This window comes from Miniopterus schreibersii (assembly GCF_964146895.1).
Source record: "Miniopterus schreibersii genome assembly, chromosome: 12".
NCBI classification, from domain to species: domain Eukaryota; kingdom Metazoa; phylum Chordata; class Mammalia; order Chiroptera; family Miniopteridae; genus Miniopterus; species Miniopterus schreibersii.
In genome coordinates this window covers 39,957,720-39,977,356 of record NC_138112.1, presented here as the reverse complement: position 1 = coordinate 39,977,356, position 19,637 = coordinate 39,957,720, and the positions used below count along the sequence as shown (strand labels likewise).

The 19,637-nt window shown below is 47.6% G+C and overlaps 2 protein-coding genes across 3 annotated transcripts in view; both read right to left on the bottom strand.

The window, feature by feature from the left end:
- Window positions 1-306, bottom strand: part of TUB (TUB bipartite transcription factor) — a 75,337-nt gene extending 75,031 nt beyond the window's left edge. The window contains exon 1 of one of the 2 annotated variants that reach the window (XM_081153142.1): window positions 201-306. In XM_081153142.1, the coding sequence (XP_081009268.1) occupies window positions 201-256 (56 nt within the window). In that variant the 5' untranslated portion in view covers window positions 257-306. The remainder of the gene's footprint in view (window positions 1-200) is intronic. The other variant, XM_081153146.1, reaches the window with a different exon arrangement.
- Window positions 307-9,944: 9,638 nt separating this feature from the next.
- On the bottom strand, window positions 9,945-16,950 carry EIF3F (eukaryotic translation initiation factor 3 subunit F). The gene is made up of 8 exons (XM_081152904.1): window positions 16,538-16,950; window positions 13,750-13,820; window positions 13,436-13,515; window positions 12,864-13,001; window positions 11,545-11,636; window positions 10,960-11,096; window positions 10,712-10,825; window positions 9,945-10,173 (listed from the first exon to the last, which is right to left on the bottom strand). The coding sequence occupies exons 1-8, from the start codon at window positions 16,923-16,925 to the stop codon at window positions 10,096-10,098; spliced, it is 1,098 nt and encodes a 365-aa protein (XP_081009030.1). The 5' UTR covers window positions 16,926-16,950; the 3' UTR covers window positions 9,945-10,095.
- Between the last annotated feature and the right edge of the window lie 2,687 nt (window positions 16,951-19,637).

The following is a 19,637-nucleotide window of genomic DNA, read 5'->3' as shown; positions in this document are numbered from 1 at the left end:
TTTTTTTAACCTGCCACCATGAGAAAAAATTGTATTTATGAAAATCCGAAGCAGCACAAAACTCAGACGCTCCACTCGGGACTGGGCGCTCTCGCCGCTCTCAGCCCCCGGGACGCCGGCTTCTCCCGCGGGAGCCAGCGCCGGCGGGCGCCCACGCTCGGCCCCGAGCGCCCGCGAGGCCACCCCGGGCGCCCGCCTACCTGTCGTAGCTCCAGCGGCTGTAGGACAGGGTCCGGTGGCTGCTCACGCCCTCCATCGCGCCTCGGGGGGCGGCCGGCGGCGACGGGAGCTGCGCGGGCTCGGCGCTCGCCCGCAGCCCGCCCCGCGCGGAGGACTGTACCATTCCCCCCGGGGGGGACCCCTCCCGCTCCGCCAATGGCGGGGACGTGCGGGCTGCGGGGACCCGGGCCCGAGGGGCCGCCTCCCCCGCGCTGAGTCGCGCGGAGGCAGCAGCCACGGCTTATTTATTTATTTATTTCTGATGTGTGCTCCACGTCGCCATGGCAACCGCTCCCTCTCTCCCCGCGTCACTGGGGCACCGCGCTTTCAAACCTTCCCGGGCCGGGGAGGCTGAGAGGCTGTCCTTCCTCCAGCAGTCCCGGGACCGCGCCTGGTACTCAGCCCCCCGCAGAGATGGCACCTCCTTTCCCGGGTGGGGGGAGCCGGGTCTTCATCCGTTAAGGACCCCCAACCTTCCACCGCCAATTGCCCCTTCTCAGGAATGGGAATACCCAGCCCCGGAATTTCGGAGATTCCCCCTCCGCCTCCCCGCCCCCTTCCCCCCAGCTTGCAAGTCCTTGAACCTCCAGGATCCCCCCTCTCCTGAAGCTGTGGGGACTCAGCCTCCCCGTTACCCAAAGGGAAATGCACTTCTCCCTCCCCCTCCCCACTGGATTCCCTCGGCCCCGCTCCGCCGCACAGTGTGGCCCCTTGGGTTCCGAGGACCAATCCCCGTCGTCATTTCCATTTCTGTAGATTTCCTTTGTGCTTTCATGAGATCCAGCTGTGCCGGCTCCACCGGCCGAAAGCGCCTCCTCGCCTACACCAGGCTGAGGTCAGCCTAGGGAGGGAGACGGGGTCCGCTGCGCCGGGTGGGGCGGGAGGGGCAGCCCGCGGGCGCCTTTCATTCCACACCCACCCCCCTACCCCCCCCCCCCCCCCCCCCCCCCGGCTGCGGGGATTTAAAGGTATAATCTCCTTGCAAGGTCAAGGAGCCTAAGAAGGACCTTTCAGCGGGTTGAGGGGAGGCGCCTAAATTCCCTGGAGGCGTGGGGTGCAGGGCTGCAGAGGTTGAGCTACATTAATCCAAGGATCAGGGGCAACTCCTGTGAAACTAGACTTGCCTGTTAACCCTTAGTTACAGGGCTTGCAACTGGCAGCGCACCTGTTGCATCCACCCATAAGTGTGTTCAGCACAGGCGTGTGTGTGTGTGTTTTCCATTGACTAAATTGACGCTTAAAAATGGGGAGATTTGATAGACGCAGCTTTATGTCCTCTCTTGAAAACTAAGAAGTTCTAGTGCCTTTGGGCCTGTCTTCAGCATGGCAGGCATAGAACAGAGAAGTGGCTGCTACCCCTACAGGGAGCACATCTTCTCCTATGTGACTCAGGCCCCAGCCATCCAGCTTCTCTCACACAATTCGCTGGTCTCAATAGCTTTGGAGTGTGCCACCATGTGGAATACAGTCATCTCTGTAATCACTGGCTTTCCATGGCCCTCAGCGCTGCCCTAATGCAGAATTAACCAGTATTTACCAAGGGCCAGGTCCTCGGCAAAATGCTGTACGTAGCAAAGGGTTTACAGACAGACATGCATGGACTCCTGTTCTTGATGATACTTTTGGTATGGCCATGACCTCAGGAGTGCTGGATTGGGACTCCAGAAACATGTTGAAAGTGTGTGAAGCCTTATTTCATTGTTTGGGTAGGGGTGAGGAAGGAACTTCCCTCTCTGGAGAATGTGTGGTTTGTTGCCCTTCCCACAGAAGACTGCAGAACCAGAAGCCACTGCTCCTGAGCCATATGTTATAAGACATGCCTCCAAGGATGTCCCTCCTCTGAAGGATTGATTGGAAGGCCAAGAGAACCTAAGAAGGGACTCCCTCAGGATAGGTCCTCCTCCTGCAGCATCGCCCCACTCAGTAGAAAGAGCTCTTCCTTCCCTGTTTATGTGTATATTAAGCAATATTTTCCCTTCTCTCTCCCATTTCCTTACAATCTAATACAGATGTGTAAATAGTAATTAAACTTTCACCTCCGTATTTAAGCTACATGGTATCAAAAGGGGAGTGTGAAACAGCTAAGGGGAAATGCACAGAACCCAGATAGACAAGAGACTTTGACCTCTTTTGGAGAGAGGGTTCTGCTGCTCCGCTTGAGCCCTGATACAATGTAGTAGCAGGAGCAGGGAGAACAAGCATAGGAGCCCATCTTGAAGATGTTCAAGTGGGCCAGAGATGGAATGGAAGGTTAGATAGAGGCGAGCTTATTGACCTGGGAGCAGCCTCCTGTGCCTTGGGATCGAATGCTCTGGTAAGGGCACCTGGAGCTGGTCTAATACCTTTGCTGCGGTGGCCCCCCGAAGCTTGGATGTGATGGCCTGCAGTGAGATGGTGTAGTAGACAACAGTGATGCTTCACTCAGATTCTTTTGTATCCCTTTTTACTGGTCTCACGTGTGTCCACACCTTCCACTTGCACCAACAGCCTTGATGTACTTTTGCTTCTAAAATCCAGCACCTGCACCTCTTCTGAGGCCTGCCTTCACACTGCTGGAGCCACTGTGCTCGCCACACAAAGAGCAGTAGGTACCTAGGAATTTACTCCCACCCTGGATGCCCTTGTCTATCACCTGACAGGTGCAGGAGTATGAAAGTGCAGCATCCTTGCCATGGCATGGACAACACTGAGGTTAACTTGTACTCCAGTCTCCCTGGAGGGTCAGGTTGAGTAACTTCTGTGGGACTTTGAGATCACACCCTTGTTTTCCTTCCTCCTATATCTTGTCCTCCTACACCCCTCCTTTCTGTGTCTCCATAGCATCTCAGTGGTGCACTAGAGCTGGCTAGTGCTGAGAGCCGATTGCTAGCATCTCTTCCCAACTCCATGTTCAGAAATTGGCCATGGTGGGAGCATTCACATGGATTAGTCACAGAAATTGGTGAATGCTATGAATCAAGGCTTTTTTCTTCTTTCCAGAGAGCCAGTTGTTAATTATTTACCATCGTACCACCGAGGCACTTCCTTAATGAATCATTTGCAGGAGTACTCATTTCAGAGTCTGCTCAACCAGCAGTCACAGAAGCTGGGTCCTCATTACGGTGTCATTCATGTCACCCCACAAGAAGACTGTCCCAGCACTTACATCAGACTCCTTCCATCTTGGACAGGGCCACAGCATGTTCTTACTGGAACTGATACCTTTTCTGAATATGGGTTTATCTTCTATGCCTGTAGTACTTGGCCAATGGCTTACAGACTACCTAATTATCAACCTGAGATTCTGTATAGGGAAGCCTCAGCTAAAGGGTCTATTTATGGTAAAGGATGTGTGATAATGGTTTTGTAAAACAAGGGGTCCTACCACATACTTCATTACCTGGAAAAAAAGGGTAGAACGTGTGAGTGGCCTACTGAAGGCTCAGGTAAGGAGCCAGCTTTGGGATGGAACTGTGGCCCTCCAGGGTATAGTACATAAACTAAACTCTCCGTGTCCCCAGTACTTAGAATACACCTTGATTTCAGACTTCCAGTCTCCAGAACCGTGAGATAATAAACTTCTCTTGTTGTAAGCCACCAAGTGTGTGATACTTTTCATGGCAACCCTAGGAATCTAACAGATCGTCTTACCAATACACAACCTTCCCCCAAGTCCTTGTTACATATTGTTTTCAAGGGATCCAACTCAGTATGTTCCCCCTCAGGCTGAATTTTTAGGTCTGTTTGGAGTTTCCATCCTCAGTTCTTACCCCAGTCCATCTCTTGCATTTCCAATCAGCTGAGTAGTCTTGCTGGACTGGATGGGATCCTGCCTTACTGTACCATTTCCTTCTTCCAACCTCCAGAGTTTGGTGAGTGCTCCTCATTCACCTGCCCAAACTCTAGTAAGGGCACCTGGAGAGACCAGGTTCCATTATAGGGGCCCCAGGACCACATACTAGCTCTGGCACCAACCCTCCCTGGACAGGAAGCCCAGGACCTCATTTTGGTCATCAAGGCCTGGGCCAGGGTTTCTCCTGGGAAAAGGCAGCTCCAGTATTTTTGAATAGAGAAGCTTTTAGATTACAATCTGATTGGAAGGGGAGTGGGCCCTAGGAGATTTACTTAAAACTATTTCTAAACCACATTTTGAAATAGATTATGTGTTTATTTGGGGTGGATATAGAGGAAGATGCTTTGGAATCATCACTACAGCTCAAAGGCAGCCAAGGAAGCATTCTTTCTTTTTTTAAATATATCTTTATTGATTTCAGAGAGAGGAAAGGAGAGGGAGAGAGATAGATAGAAACTTCAATGATGAGAGAGTCATTGATCGGCTGCCTCCTGCATGCCCCTTGACTGGGGATTGAGCCCGCAGCCCGGGCATGTGCCCTGATGGGGAATCAAACCCCGATCACCTGGATCCTAGGTCAACGCTCAACCGCTGAGCCAGGCCCGGCTGGGCAGGAAGCATTTCTAAAAGTTCTGGTCACACTTTCTGCATTGCCCTGGCCTCTCCAAAGCTGAACCAGGCCTGTAGAAAACTGCTCAGGAACTGAAAGGATGGGAATGGGCAACCATCAGCCTTTAAGTGGCACGAGGGAGCCCTCTAGTGGCCATCACTCAAAAAGCCTCAGGCACAGAGCTGCACTGCTGCTGGAACTAGGGGTCCATTACCATGGACAGAAGGACTAATACTTGGAGGCAGAGAGACCGTTCTGAGACGGACAACCATCATCCTGGAACAGAATCAAAAGCACAGGGCTGGCAACTCCAGTGAGACAGAAGATAGGTCAGGATGGATCAGACAGGTCACAGAACAAACAGACCTAATCACAGCCTAGGTCACCAAACCCAGTTTGCCCCTATGGGAGGCATCACTGGGGAAAAGTGGACAACTGGAATTTTGTTAGTCCTGTAAGGACTTTTGTTACTGGCACAAACAATGATTATGTTGTTCAGTTATTTTTTAAAATTAAAATTTGAAAATATAAAATTGACTTCAGGTACAGAGAACTTATAAGGCACCCCAGACAACTTTTGGGAGGGTATGAAGGTGCCCCCATGGAGAAGGCAGATACTGTGCTGCAGCAGTTAGTGCAGCCCTATCTTTACCGCTAAGCTGCTGTACCCATGGAAACACAACTCTACATATGCACCATTGTAAAATTAAGAGTAATATTTTGATCTTCATAGCTCTTCCTCTTCTTTTGTGCCCAATCAATTCTAATGTCTTTCAAGGTTGAATTCCCTTGTCTGCAGATTTAAGCACGTTCTCTACTGTGTCTTTCCAAGACTTGTTCCTATCCTTTACAGCAATTGTTCTACTTTGTCATAATTGTTCATTTTTGTGCACCTACCCCATAATACTGAGACCCATAGAGGCAGAGAACATGGCTCATCTACTTCTACACCCCCAGTGCCTACCTCTATTGACTGGTGCATACTAAGCATCACTAAGTATTTGTAGAATGAGTAAAACAAGTAGCAATGTCTGGTGTGCTCCCTCCTCCAGCCCCTCTCCAGAAGATCCTGATGACTCCTAATGGATCTATCATGTCCACAGTGCCCCGTAGTAACTATCCTGCAAGCCACCCATTCATTTATTCATTAACAAAGGTTTACTAAGAACCTATTCTGTGTCTGGGTCGGCTCTGTGATCTAGGAATTGAAGTCTACAGTAGACTTTGCCCTCAAAGAGCTTGTGCTCTAATAGGGGAGAAATAGACAAGTTCAAAATGGTGAGATAATTGCTAAGACAGGATAATATCATGGGCTCATGGCATAGGTGCACCTTCCAAGAGGAGGCAGTACTTAGACTAAAATCTAAGGGATGAGTAGGAAGCCAGCTAAAGGGGTAGATTCTAGCAGAGGGGAGAGCAAGTGCAAAGGGAGCCAGGCTGGGGGAGTAAGGGATGGGGCTGGAGAGTCAGGCAATAGGATGAGCCATATAGATTGTGGTAAGAAGTGTGGACTTTACCCTGGGCAGTGGGACCTCTGAAGAGATTGCATCTGAGGTATGACCTGGTCAGATTTACAAAGAGCAGTGTGGCTGCTGTGGAATGAATTAGAGAGGGTATAAGGAAAATGTTTTTCTCTAAACTACTTACATCACACACTTCCGTGACCAGATGTACAGGTAACTTTCCACACCATGCAATTCTGACAACAGCTGAGTGTCCTACAATTTAGCTCAATGCTGACACTACCTACCTAGAGATAGTGTGAGATCCTAAGGTTAAGAGCTCAGTCCCACAAGACTGCCACCCCTGTTCTGATGCCGTTGCAAGTCTAGGTTGTCACCCATGCTCTGACCAACCCACTATCAATTGGAGCTTCCCATGACCCCCTCCTTGGGTTCGATTAATTTGCTAGAGCACTAAACAGTTTACTTGCCATTACTGATTTATGACAAAGGATACGAATGAACAGCCAGATGAAGAGGCAGAGTGCGGCCTCAAAAGGTATAGAGCTCAGGAGCTTTAGTTCCTGGGTCCAGGGTGCGCCACCTTCCTGGCATGCACCTTGTTCCTATGTTCTTGTTCACCAGCTCAGAAACGCTTCAAACTCTGTCCTTGTGGGATTTTTGTGGAGGTCTCATTATGTAGATGTATCTGATTAAATCACTGGTACTTAAATCAAGCTGAAAGTTCCAACTTCCAATCACACAGGTCGGTTCACCTGGCAACCAGTCCCCATCTTATGGTTTTCTACAGGCTTTCCAGAAATCACTTCATTAACATAAACTTAGGTGCTGTTGAAAGGGGCTTGTCAGGAATAACTAGGCTCTGTATCACTTAGGAAATTCCAAAGGTTTTAAAAACTGCCTGCCAGGAACATGGGTGAAGACCAAAATATACAGAATATCATAGAGGGCAAGATTGAAGGCAGAGTAGTAATAAAATAGTTGAGGCATGATGGTGGAAGGGAGGGGAGAATCAAGGATTCACCCAAGGTTTATGGTTGGGACAATTGGGTGCGTAGTCATGTCATCCCTGAGGAAGGAAATTCAGGAGGTGATTTGTGAGAAAGAGATAACCAGTTCAATATGGAACACGCTGAATTTAAGATGCTTTTGAGACATCCAGGTGAGGTATCTGTGTCCATCTAACTAGTCCAGAATCAGGAAACTAGTTCTGAATGTAGGCCAGAGCTAGAGTTTGAGAATGGGCATCCTTAACATACAGGTAGTCATAACCATCACAGGCTGCAGTGAGAGCTTCCAGGCAGAGGGTGTAGAGAAGGTGAAGAGGCCCAGGATGTAACCCTGGGAATGAAACATTAGGGGGGCCAGAGGAAGAAGGACCAGGAAAAAGCACCGAGAAGGGGTGGCTAAGGCGGCTGGGAGAAAATCGGGCAGTGTCGTGTGTCATGGAAGTTAAGCAACATGTCTCGCCCAGACACATTCTGAGATGTTTTTAGCATATGCACAACCACGTAACAAAGAGAACGTGTGCACATATTCCCAGTTAAAACAAACTTGCACACACATAAGCAAAGGTTGCAAAAAAAAAAAAAAATCCAGCCCTGGCCAGTGTTGCTGTTGGTTGGGTGTCGTCCCCTGCACCAAGAGGTCTCTGGTTTCATTCCCAGTCAGGGCGCATGCTCAGGTCGAGGGCTTAATCCCCAGTAGGGGGCCTGCAGGACGCAGCAGATAGATGTCTCACTCTCTAAAAATCAATAATAATAATAATTTTAAAAATCCAGTCATTCTTTTCCAGTAAACCTAGGCACAGAATGTTCCTTTCCTCACAAACATCTCCCACGCCAGGAGTCAACAATGATGGAGCCACACGGTCGACAGTCATTCTGAGCCTCTGCACAATTGTTTTCTGTGCCTCGAATGCTCCACCATCTTCTCTCCTTTTTGTCTGTCCTCATTCAAGTCCAGTTTATATTTCACTTCCTAACTAGACACGTGCCATTACCCCTGACACCCGTGATTCCCAGGTCATGACTGCTTTGTCTTCTCCAGCTCTGAAGCACGGCTTTGCTTAGCAGTTTGGCATTCATTAAGGATTACATGAGCAAATGGCTACCTTGAATTCTTTAGCCTTTCTCCGAAAGATCTGGTGCAGCCCGCAGTTGACCAAACAAGTCACAATTCTGTTTTGCATTGCAAGCCTCACCATTTGGTCCCACACTATGCCTCTAACCTTAACTCTGGTCACAGCCCTCTGCATCCTCTAAGCTTCCACCACTTTGTAGTAGTCAACTTCCATATACCACCATCTCCTCAACCACCTTTATCAGAAACAGGCAGCATCTGGACTCGTCCCATCTTACCATCCATGTTTCAACCAGCCTCTAAGTCCTCCTGCGTCTGCCTCGTAACACGCTTGAGAATGTGTCTTCGTCAGCATCCCCACTGCTGCCGCCTCGGCTTGGGTCCTTATCATCTCTCCTCTGAACAATCACAGCGGCCCTCAACTCATCTCCCTTCCTTCAGTTTTTTCCCCTTTCTACACTACTACCAGGTGATCTTCCCAAAATCCAAATCTGATTAAATATGCTTAAAATTATCCACTGCCTTCCCACAGCTTCCGGGATAAAAAGCCAACCTCCATAGACTGAGGGCCCTTATGGTCACCTCCTGCATATGCCTCCTTAGGTTGTGAACAGGTTAAGCTTTTTTATATCTCCCTGCTTTTTTATGTGCCCCTTCTGCCTAGATTACCTTTCATGATTGTCTGGTTTAAAAAAGACAAAAAACCAGCTCAGATACATCCTGGGTAGAACCTTCCCAGATACCCTCTGATAGAGCTGGTCAATCCTATGATGTGCTCCTGTTATATTTTTGCCCTAATGGAGTAATTATTTCACTGGGCCACTGAACTATGAAGGAGAAAATGTGAAAATAAAATCCAGACTTGTATTCAAATCCTGTTTCATCATTACTAATTATATAACCTCAAGTAACATACACAACTCCTCTGAAAATAAAAACTGCCCTCAAATATAACAGGTGCTCAATAAACATTAGATCTGGCACTCGTTTTCCAACTGATTTATTTACTTTTCTGTTTTCCCCACTAAAATGGGGAAACACTTAACTTAGAGATCCTAATTCTGCCTCCCTGAACCATGGTATCAAACAGCTCTATCCTATTATTTACATATTTTAAAACACTGACCATACCCTCTACTCTTTCAGTTTAGATTAAGTATCCAATTCTCTCATTTTCCCTGCATGGATTCTCCTTTTCATTTCCTGTGGAAGCCACAAGACCCACTAACGAATGTTCACAGTACTGTCAGTGGATACCTTTCCAGACTGAAAACCAAGAGGAAAAATTTCGTAATGTTAATTCTCACCATGGAGAAGGCTGTCTTTCCACCAGGAATCATGGGTCCCAGGCCTGAGACCTGTATCCACCTCCTCCTCTCTTTTCCTCTCCTCACTCACTAGCATTCTCTAGGTACTTCAAACTGTGCACACGACAACCCTTTATACTGCCATCCATGTAAGATGCTATGGAAGAGAAGTGATAAAAAACTTTCTATGGAGGTTGTCTGCTCTGATCATAAGCAAAGAGTGGGGAGATGGTGTCCCTGTAAGCCAGGGTGCTAAGGCTATCTGGTCTGGGGTCAGGTGAAGCTAAAGTGGCTTGGGCTGTGGGTGCAACTACTGATGACAAGTTGTGCCAAACACACAACTAACTTCTACCTAGAGCGCTCACTTCTGGTTTCTGCATGAGCCCTAGAAGAGTTTTCTCCCTTCCCCAGCAGTTACTCACATAGATGAATTCATTTACAAAAGATAGGCTATGTTTATTTTAGAGTCACAAGCAGCTGACTCACTCAGTGTGACTCAAACCACAAGAAGCCATTTCCACTTCACTCCATTCTGAGTCCTAGCACTGGAGCCAGAGTAGAACGAGTGCTGCTGGGGCCAATTCACAGGTTGACAAGTTTCTCATTCAGGGCAATCTGTGACTGCGTGAGATTGGCCAGGTAGGTCACCATCAGCAGGTCCTGGAAGAGAAAGAAGCCATCATGAGTGCAGAGCTGGGTAAAGGGGAGCAGAAAGGTTGTTCTGGGCAGCTCTACAATGGACATTGGGTGACAAATGACAGCTGGATAAATGACAGCTGGGAGAGAGTGAGAGCTGAAGGTAGAAGATGGGAAGGAAATGCTTAAGAACACTTTCTCATCTCTATTGATAACTCAAGAGAAAAAGGGTGCTTGAGTTGAGATCCATGGGTAAAATTGTGGGGGGTCTGAGAACGCAGATGGGGAAAATAACAAATTGCATTTTCATTAACCTCTGAATTTAAGTATTTCTTTCAACCGTGAATCTAGATAACAAGTCGCAGTTTCAGCAGTACCTGAGCCAAGGGGATCAAGGAAGGAAAACGGGGTCTCCGAGCATGTGCATTACCTCTTCCTTCCTCCCAAACTGGTGAGCAAGGGGGGCAAAGGTAAAGCCCTGTCTTCGGTCCCCAGGCTCCCTTCACACCCACGGTGAGGCAGGGAAGGCACAGGCTCCCAGAAGCCCAGACATGGCACTCACATTGATGTTGCTGTTGAGCATGGTCTCGAAGTCCTCAGGAACAATCTTGGGTACTTGGTTAACCAGACTCATCAAGAAGCGGCCCACAGTATTGTCAGCGGACACCTTTCCAGACTGAGCACCAAAACAAAGACTGAATGAGGCACAGTTAATTCTCACCACCAAGGACTGTCATTTCAGTAGCCTCTCTCTCAGCAATCTAGGATGGAGATCTATGCCCGCCTCCTTTCTTTCCTTTCCCGTCTCACCAGCACATCCTCTGCATACTGCAACACTGTGCTGAGGGCATCCTGGATGCGAGCCGATGACCCCGCTACTTGCTGCAAGTCACTTGAGAGTCCAATGACCCGGTTGGTGCTAAAACAGGTCTTCATGATCAGGTCAACTGTGGGATTGGGTTGGGAGGTAGAAGAAACAGAGAATTCAGTGGTTCCATCAGGAAAGAGATGCTTTCTAACCATCCTGCTAATTCTCTCACCTCCCTCTGCACTCGGTCAACTTCCCCAAATTCCCATGCTCTGTCCCTGTTAATGTTTCTTCCTCTAGACAGAGCTCAACTCCTGTACCTAGTATGCCAATCACTGGTTCTGGTCTCATAGGAACCAGCCCCGTAGCCTCTAGTACTGATAACTTCCCACCTCTAACAATTTTACACATGACTCCTTGAATCCCATTTATGTAGGAGAATGACTGTGACTTCTAGTCATCACAAACCTTAGATCAATGGTTCCTCTTTAAACCACCCAAGGCCCTCCATCCTTGTTAGTGAGCAGCAACCCCCTCCCATGAAAAATTCCCAAGACCTTGAAGGAGGGCATGGGAAGGTGACTCACCTCCAATGCGTTCAGTGTCATAGTATGCGTATTTCACTGTCAGAGGTGTGAACATCACCCCCATGGTCCTCCCCGGGACACCCATTAAAGTGCTGGGGAGAGAGAAGTCAAGGTAAACGGACGGCCTTGAGAGGGCTCCACGTCTGGTCCAGGCTAGGAAAGCAGTCACACCAAGAATATGGCTTCCAAAGGTGGCTCGAATCCCCAAGGCCTCACTTTCTTTCCTTAGCTCATTCCACACATCAAACCCTTGTCCCATGAGAGGAAACTCAGCTTTCGGACCTGGCCTGGTCCAGTCAGAGGATTACTTCAAACACTGTGCAATCTCTGTGATAAGAGGACAGGACACTGGATTTCCCTGGGAAGCCGGCTGCCTAGACATCCACCACCACAGAAAGAAGGACAGGCCCTTTCTGGGACAGAGTCCTTCATCTGCACCTAAAATACAAATTGGCTGCAGTGCACCAAGTCATCTCACTAAAGGTGACTGCCTTTACTAAGCCAACTACACATTTTTAACTGGATCTTGAGGAGCACGAAATATCTGGGGAGGCTAGGAGATCGAGCAATGGCCATAAGGACTTGGTATCCACCATCTTTGTCTTACTGCATAATAGTTACCTCATTACATCAGCATCAGACACAGAAACAGAAAGAGCACATAAATTTAACGCCTTCATTCTAAACAGGAAATAGAATCCTTCCAACTCCAAGAGCAGCCCCTTCTTCAGGACGCCACTAAAGCCTTTCCCAACACCCCCCACCCACCGGCACTTACACCACCTCAGTATGTCAACACTGTAATGTTATGGTCATGAAAACTGTATTTAATCCTGGGCTAATAAATATGTCAAAATAAGGACAGCCATTCTTTAATGTGTACTACCCCGATCCTGTGCTCAGTTGTAGGGATAAGGAAATTCTATAGAGGGCAGCTCAGAAAAGCAGTGAAGATGGGGAAGGGTGATGACCAGAACACCATGGGAGGAGCAGCTATAGGAACCATGCAGAGCTAGCTTCCAGGAAAAATGACACAAAGCACAAGACAGCTTGCTCAAATACCTAAGGGCTGCCCTCTGAAACTGGTTAAGAGCAGTGAGTAGAAACCTGGGGTTCAACTAGGATCAGCAAGGGGAAATTTTCAGGATGGATTTTGTTTCAGAGCAAATAAAGCCTTTCTAATGATAATTGTTGAGTGAGGAATGGGCTTCCTTAGGAGGCAGGGAGTTATACCTGCTTGGACTGGAGGTGGGGTGTCATCTGGCCATGGTATGAACTAGATAGCCTTTTATGCCCTTGTGGCCCAAGCCCCTTGTCACCTGACATAAGCCTTGATGCTCATGCGACCATTCTGGAGGCTCGTGTCCACAGTGAGGTGAATGGGGTTGGGGGCTTCCCGGCTGTAGTACTCGTGGATCAGCACAGAGTGCTCTGTGATGTCATGGCCTGTAGCATACCTGGAAAACGAAAAACAAGGTTGTGGACTCACATCGACATGTGACATCAATACCAACCACAATGATGACATGGCTGTCTTTAGGTACCCGACAGCCCCCTGGTAGTGATACGCAGTGACACTCCAAGTAATAAAACAGTAAACACATCAAAAACTATATCAAATCAAATCAGAAGTTGACTTGGAGCTCCTGAAAAATTCCAAGTCATCAGCAAGGCAAAAAAGACTTGTTCAGTAAAAGCTACAATTGAATAGAACTATTTTTGGCCTCAAAGGATCAGAATAGCCAGCAAAACACACTTTATTCATAGCTCCTTGAGGTAATATGCCTTCAGTATTCTGTCTCCTGAAGAGGCAGTATAATATCTAGGCTGGTGGCAAAAGGCCTTGGCAATCACTGAGAGACTTTCTAATCCCCTCCGCACCCCAACTTACCAGCCCAGGATGAGCTCATTTGGAGAGACTTTCTTGTGCAATTCATACATGTTCTTAGCAAATTCCATGTCAACGGCCACCTAAGAGGGCAGGAAAGAAAGCTCAGAAGCCAGTTCACAGAAAAAAAGAGTAGGAACCAGAGGCCACCCACCAGACAGAAGAGGCACATAAAGTATGTCCAACTGGAATGAAGCTCTGTGAACTGCAGGAGCTCACGTTATGAGCACAACATATTATGAGGAGGAGGGCCCAAAGGGGAGCCTAGCAAAAGAACAGCTACAGACTGCACAGGGTCAGCTCAAATTCCCACTCACCTCATCTTCTGACTCATTGTGCGGCACTGAAAAGCAGTTGGTGACTTCCACTGAGTGCTTGTCAACGGTTCCTATAAGAGAGAATTGTCCCCATGTTATGTAACCCAAAGGCTCCTTACAGCCTCCGACCACTTTCCACATGCTTTCAGATATTCAGTCAATGAACAAAAACCTGAGCTTATTAGCTCCAAGTTCGGCCACATGCATCAGTGGGACCAGGATTTTGCAGAGAAACAAAACTCCTGAGTGACCTACAACTCCTTCTTTTAACCATCAACAAACAGAGCCTATTTTTTCACAGGTCACCTTTTGTGTTACTTTCCACTATCAGTCCTACTCCAGATCTTTACTGTGACTTCATTTTCAGCCTCTAGATTTTTTCCCTATGATTAATCTGCAGAGCTACTTGGAAGATTTTAATTGTGTTTAGATAGACCACCCATACAGTAGCCACAGCTCAGAGAACACAGTTTAGGGAGATTCGGGAGATTCACCTATACCTCTCTTCAGCCAGCTGGTCCCATGGTGATAACCATAACCCTACCATCACCCAGAAACCTACCTGTGAACCTTCAACACCAATGTCAGTCTTTTACCACAAACTTCTATTCTAATTCTTATCACTTTATCCCCACTATGTACATTTGTTTCTTGACCTCACCAAGACTACTAGTCCCTTGACTTCTCTATTTTTTTTCTCCCATCCCAGGCTTCAAGTGCTTCCCTCTTCACCACAGACCACAAGGTTGCCTATACCCGTTAGTGCCTAATTCCACTTTCCTATGGTTTCTGCCTCCTTAGCTGAAACTATGCCTCCAAACCCAATGGATATATATTCTTTATCTTATTTGACCTCTCATCAGCATCCAACAGACTTGACAACATCAAGCTTTGGAAACAGTTAATTTTTAGTCTTCTATATTTTCTATGCCAACAGGACACCCTTCTATTACAGCATTTATCACATTATATTCTAATCATTTGCATGCAAGAGTATGTCTTCATCTTCAACTTAAGGTTACAGTAGAGCTCATTTTACCAAGCTTTGAATTCTAAGTGCCCAACAGTTTTATGATACATAAAAAGCATTGGTGACTTCATTTAATCAAATGAAATATGTTTCGTAAATTAATGTCTGAGAAAATTTGTAAGTTCCTAGCAAGCAGGATGCATGCGTCATTCTTCAGTAAACACGGCCTCTATAACACCCAGTGCTGCACCATGATGCCTGCCTGGAAGAGGATCTGAAGGTCCAGGTTACAGTTAGTCCAACTAGAGTCACTGCAATTTTGGAGGCACCTAGCACAAACCTTGGGTAGAGGTTTCTTTAGTTAAATAGCTCCAGTAAATTAGGAAAATTTGACAGTATAGTTAAAAGTGTATTTGTTCAGTGCCAAGTAAGTAATGCAAAAATCATTTATTACAAGCTCAAAGCAGGGCATAGTCACAGAATGCTCACATTTTGGGAGGTTAAGAATGGGGGTGAGGGTAGAAGTATGGAGGATGAGGATGAAGGACCAACACTGAACACTTTTCCTGGAACATGAGTGGAACTTAAAGAAACAAATAAGGGAGAGTAGGGAAGGCACCTGTGACAAAGAAAATACAAAGGCTTGGTGTGAGAAAGGCCATGGCAATGTTTGGAAGGTAATGGATTAATTGAAATTTCTGTAAAATGCTATACCCTCAAAGAAAAAGAGGGAGAATGTGTGTGTCTTTTAGGGTGGTACAGGCCTGATGTGGTGAAGGAGGGCAACCAACAGCCATTTTGTACCTAATGTGTGCCAGCAGTTAGACGCTTTCAGTAATAACCTCATTCTCACAGAGACTAAGCCTAAAGTAGCCCCTGAAGGAACTAGGCTTTAGGTAATTTGTCCCAAGGCACATGGGACAAATTTGATGGAGTCTACCTACAAATCATGTCCTCTTGCAATACACCAATTGTCTTCTATAGTGGGGCTATCACAAGTTCAACAGTAAGAGAAATGATGCGTACAATTGGCGCAGGGGGACAAAGGTGACTAAGATGGAGTGGAAATGAATTTGATGAGACCAGCAGTCGCCAGAGAAGGAGACATGTCACCAGTAATTCCTCTTTAGTGCTTCTCAGTTTTACAAATTATTTTAACATAAAATATCTATTCCCCAAATTTGGAACTTGGGTAGGGAAAAGGTTATTCTCTGATGTGCAGATTAAACAATATCATAAACAGACAACACAAGTGTTTGTGTCCAAACGGAGAATCAGAGACAGCTCTGGGGGAACTGGGTCTTTAGGGATGAGCATCAGGGACACTGAGGGACAGAGCATCAGGCTTACACACCTAGGAAAACTGATTATTACTGAAGCCCAAAACGGGTTCCTGTCAAACCGGTTTACTTTTTGAGAGAATATCTTTTAACAGATGTCTCCACTGCCAACTGGTTAGGAACTTCTTTGTAAACACCTGGGGAAATAAAGACTTAAGGGGAGTTACGTGGTCACTGGACGTAGGGAGTCCTAGACGGAGTATTAATTCATTTTTGGTAGACTGGGATAACCAAACTTGATGTGAAATGCTACTGGGAAGATTAAAGTGTAAATCATTCGGCACATGATATTTAATACATAACTGCTTATGTTGCCCAAAATGACAGCAATCAGGCCAGAAAGTTCAAGTTCCTTGGGAAGATAAGTCGCAGCAAGAAGGTGGGATGGAGAAATAGGTAAGAGATCAATGCGGACGGGAAGAAAGGCGAGCAAGATAGAGAGGAGGTAGAAGGGAGCCTCAATTTTCTGATCACTCACCCAGCAGAGTCCCGATAACTCGGGCAGCACCCTCGTTGCGTCGCTCGTAGCTGTCCACGATGGAGGCCAAAATGACCGGGTGCAGCCGGACCACACGGCCGCCGGGGAAGGGGCCCGGTAGAGCAGGGCCGGCCAGCGACTGCGCCGGGGTCTGCGCCGGGGCTGGCGCCGAGGCCGGGGTCTGGCCCGGAGCCGCGGTCGCAGCCGCCGCCGCCGCCGGGTCTGGGGAGGAGGCTGGCGCTGGAGTTGGTGCTGGAACCGGCGCTGGCGCTGGAGCTGGAGCCGGCACTGGGGCTGAGGCCGGGGTCGGGTCTGGGGCTGAGGCTGGGGCCGCGGTCGGGGATGGAGTGGCCGGAGGAACACTCGCTGATACCGCCGGGGTGGCCATCTTGTCGAGAGAGAAGGAGCGTGGAGTGGGAGGGAGGAAGCTGGCCAACAGGAACAGCGCGATAGGCTGAGCGCGCACCGCGTGGACAGGACCTTTGTTCCCATTGGTTACTGGTGATGGTTCTCACGGTCCTACAATTTCCGGCTTGGAGTTCGTGCTCTTAGATCTCGGTCCGATGCGCACTCAGTGAGAGCCGAGGCGAATAGTTCCGAACAAACTTGTGACCGCGCTGGAAGAGAAACAACTTAGTCTGACAGTTGCCGCCAGATGGAGGCAGAGAGCAGCGCAAGGGTCGCAGTTGGTGTTTTCAGATTTCAATGGGCTAATAGTCAGAGGGCCTCGTAAAGGGCCTTGTTTTTGACAGCGTCATAAGGTGTCAGTCTGTTGGTTTATTCATTCAGCAAACGGAATATGTGCCAGACGCTTATTTGGGCGCCTGGACTATATCAGTGAACAAAACAAAATTGGATGTCAATGAAAAGTTTACATTCTAGAGGGGAGTGAAAAATAAGTATATTATATAATATGTTAGACAGTGATAAGTGCTAAAAAAAAAAAAAAAAGTAGCAGAGAGTAAGGGGGACTCAGGACTTGTGAAGAGTTAGGGTAGGCCACAGTGAGAATGTGAGATTTGAGTGGACTTGAAAAAGGCGAGGGAGGTGGCCGTGGGGGGGGGGAGGGGGGAGTGACAGCTCCAGGTACAGGGGACCTAAGTGCAAAGGCCTTAAGGCAAGAGCAGGCCTGGTGTGTTTGAGGAGGCTATTTGATAGCTGGAGCATTAAGATAGAGGTAGGGAGTAGCAGGAGATGGACTTCTAAATAGGAGTTGGGGCGCAGATCATAAGGACCTCCTAGGCCAGGGTAAGGACTTGGACTTCTAGTCTGAGTGAGATGGGGAACCATTGCAGAGTTTTGAGCAGGGGAAGGTCATGATCTGTCTTAGTTTTAAAAGGATCACTCTGGCTTCTTTGAGAAGTATATAATGGGGGGGGAGGGGGATGGTTAGTGGGGGAGAGGCAAGTGAGAGAGAGTGAGCAGAGAGGTGGTAGGAGAATACCAGGTAACCTAAGTGAGGGATGACGGTGGTTGGCGTCAAACTAATAGCAGTACAAGTGGTGAGAAGTGGGCAAATTTCGGGTATATTTTCAGGGTGGAGAGAAGAGAATTTTCTGAGAAACTGTATGTGAAGTGTGAAAGAAAAGATGATTCCAATATTTTGTGCTGAGCACTAGTATGAAGAAGTTGTTTAACTGAGATAGTGAAAGCTCCAAGTGGAACAGGTTTCTGAGAAAAGATCATTTTTGGAAGTGTCACCATTGAAACGTCCATTAGAGCCCAGCGGGACGTGGCTTGGCGGATGAGCATCAACCTAGGATCCAGGCGATCAGGGTTCGATTCTGGGTCAGGGCACATGCCAGGTTTTCGGGCTCGATCCCCAGCAGGGGGCGTGCAGGAGGCGGCCAATCAATGACTCTCATCATTGGTGTTTCTATCTCTCTCTCTCCCTCTCCTTTCCTCTCTCTGAAGTCAATAAAGATATTTTTTTTAAAAAAAGAAAAGAAATGTCCATTAGACACCCCAGCAGCATTGCAGAGTGGGTAGGTGGAGATTCTAGTCTGTACTTTGGGAGAGGGTTAAACTAATAATGCTCTGTAAAGTTCTTAGCAAATGCCTGATATACAGCAGTTGCTATTAAGTGGTAGCTATTACCAATACTATGTGATGAAAGGAGATCTGATCCTAACTCCCTGTGGAGCTTTGGGCAATCTGTAGGTTTTTGGTGTTTTTTTTTGAGCCTTGCCTTCCTTCTTGATATAATAGGGGTGATAACATCTGCCTGTCAGGAAACCTATCCCCTCCCTTAATTAGGTCAAGTCCAGGCATCCAGCTGTCAAGTTGGGCAAGCGAGTTTGGGCTTCTTAGCCCTGATTCTTATGCCCAAGAATTGCTTTCTCCTTGGAGCTGCCTTCTATAATTAGAATTCACACAATTCTGCTCCCCTGTCAGTACATACATTTTTTTTTTTTTAATTCCCCCAAACATAGGTGAACAGTCTATCAGAGAATGATTGAAAAGTGACTCTTGGATTTGATGACCTGGATCTGTCAGTGGAATTGGGTGGGGGCTGCACATGGAAATCAGAATTCAGATGTGAAAGAATGGTCAGTTTGAATTGACGGTGGTGAGTGCTGGCTACTCTCTCAAGGAAGTTGCTGGAAGGAAAGGAGACATTTAAGGCAGTAGCTGGGGGAACAGCAGGATTGAGAGGTGGGAAATTTAGGCCAGAAGAATTTTAAGTATATTTTAAACTAAGGGTCAGAGTCTAGAGAAGAGAGAAAGATCTAATATGCAACTATGAGTAAGGAGAGCTATCTAATGAAACAAGGAAGGAAGGGGAACATGAATGGAGAAGCCTAGATGAGAGGGATGGTCTTGGGCAGGATGAGGGACATGCTGGAGAGGCTTCCCTGGGCTGTGGCTTCCCTTATGTGTACCGGGTGGGGGTCTGCCTTAGCCCGGCTGGCACCCTGAGATAATTCCATGGTGAGAAGTCCAGAGGAGAGAAGCACCCTTGATGAAGAGGTGTTGCCAGCTGCCCCAACTGACCATGCACAACCTTGGGACCTCCTACTCATATGCTGATTTGAGTTGGGTGCGGGTACTTCATCACCAAGAACTTTGCCTTTATATCGATAGCCTATAGGAAAGAATG

Coding starts and splice junctions, on each gene's coding strand:
- EIF3F (XM_081152904.1), bottom strand. CDS start 16,925: ATGGCCACCCCGGCGGTATCAGCGAGTGTTCCTCCGGCCACTCCATCC. Junction 13,002..13,435: donor AATGAGCTCATCCTGGGCTG/GTAAGTTGGGGT, acceptor TTCGTTTTCCAG/GTATGCTACAGGCCATGACA. Junction 11,637..12,863: donor AGCATCAAGGCTTATGTCAG/GTGACAAGGGGC, acceptor CTCTCTCCCCAG/CACTTTAATGGGTGTCCCGG.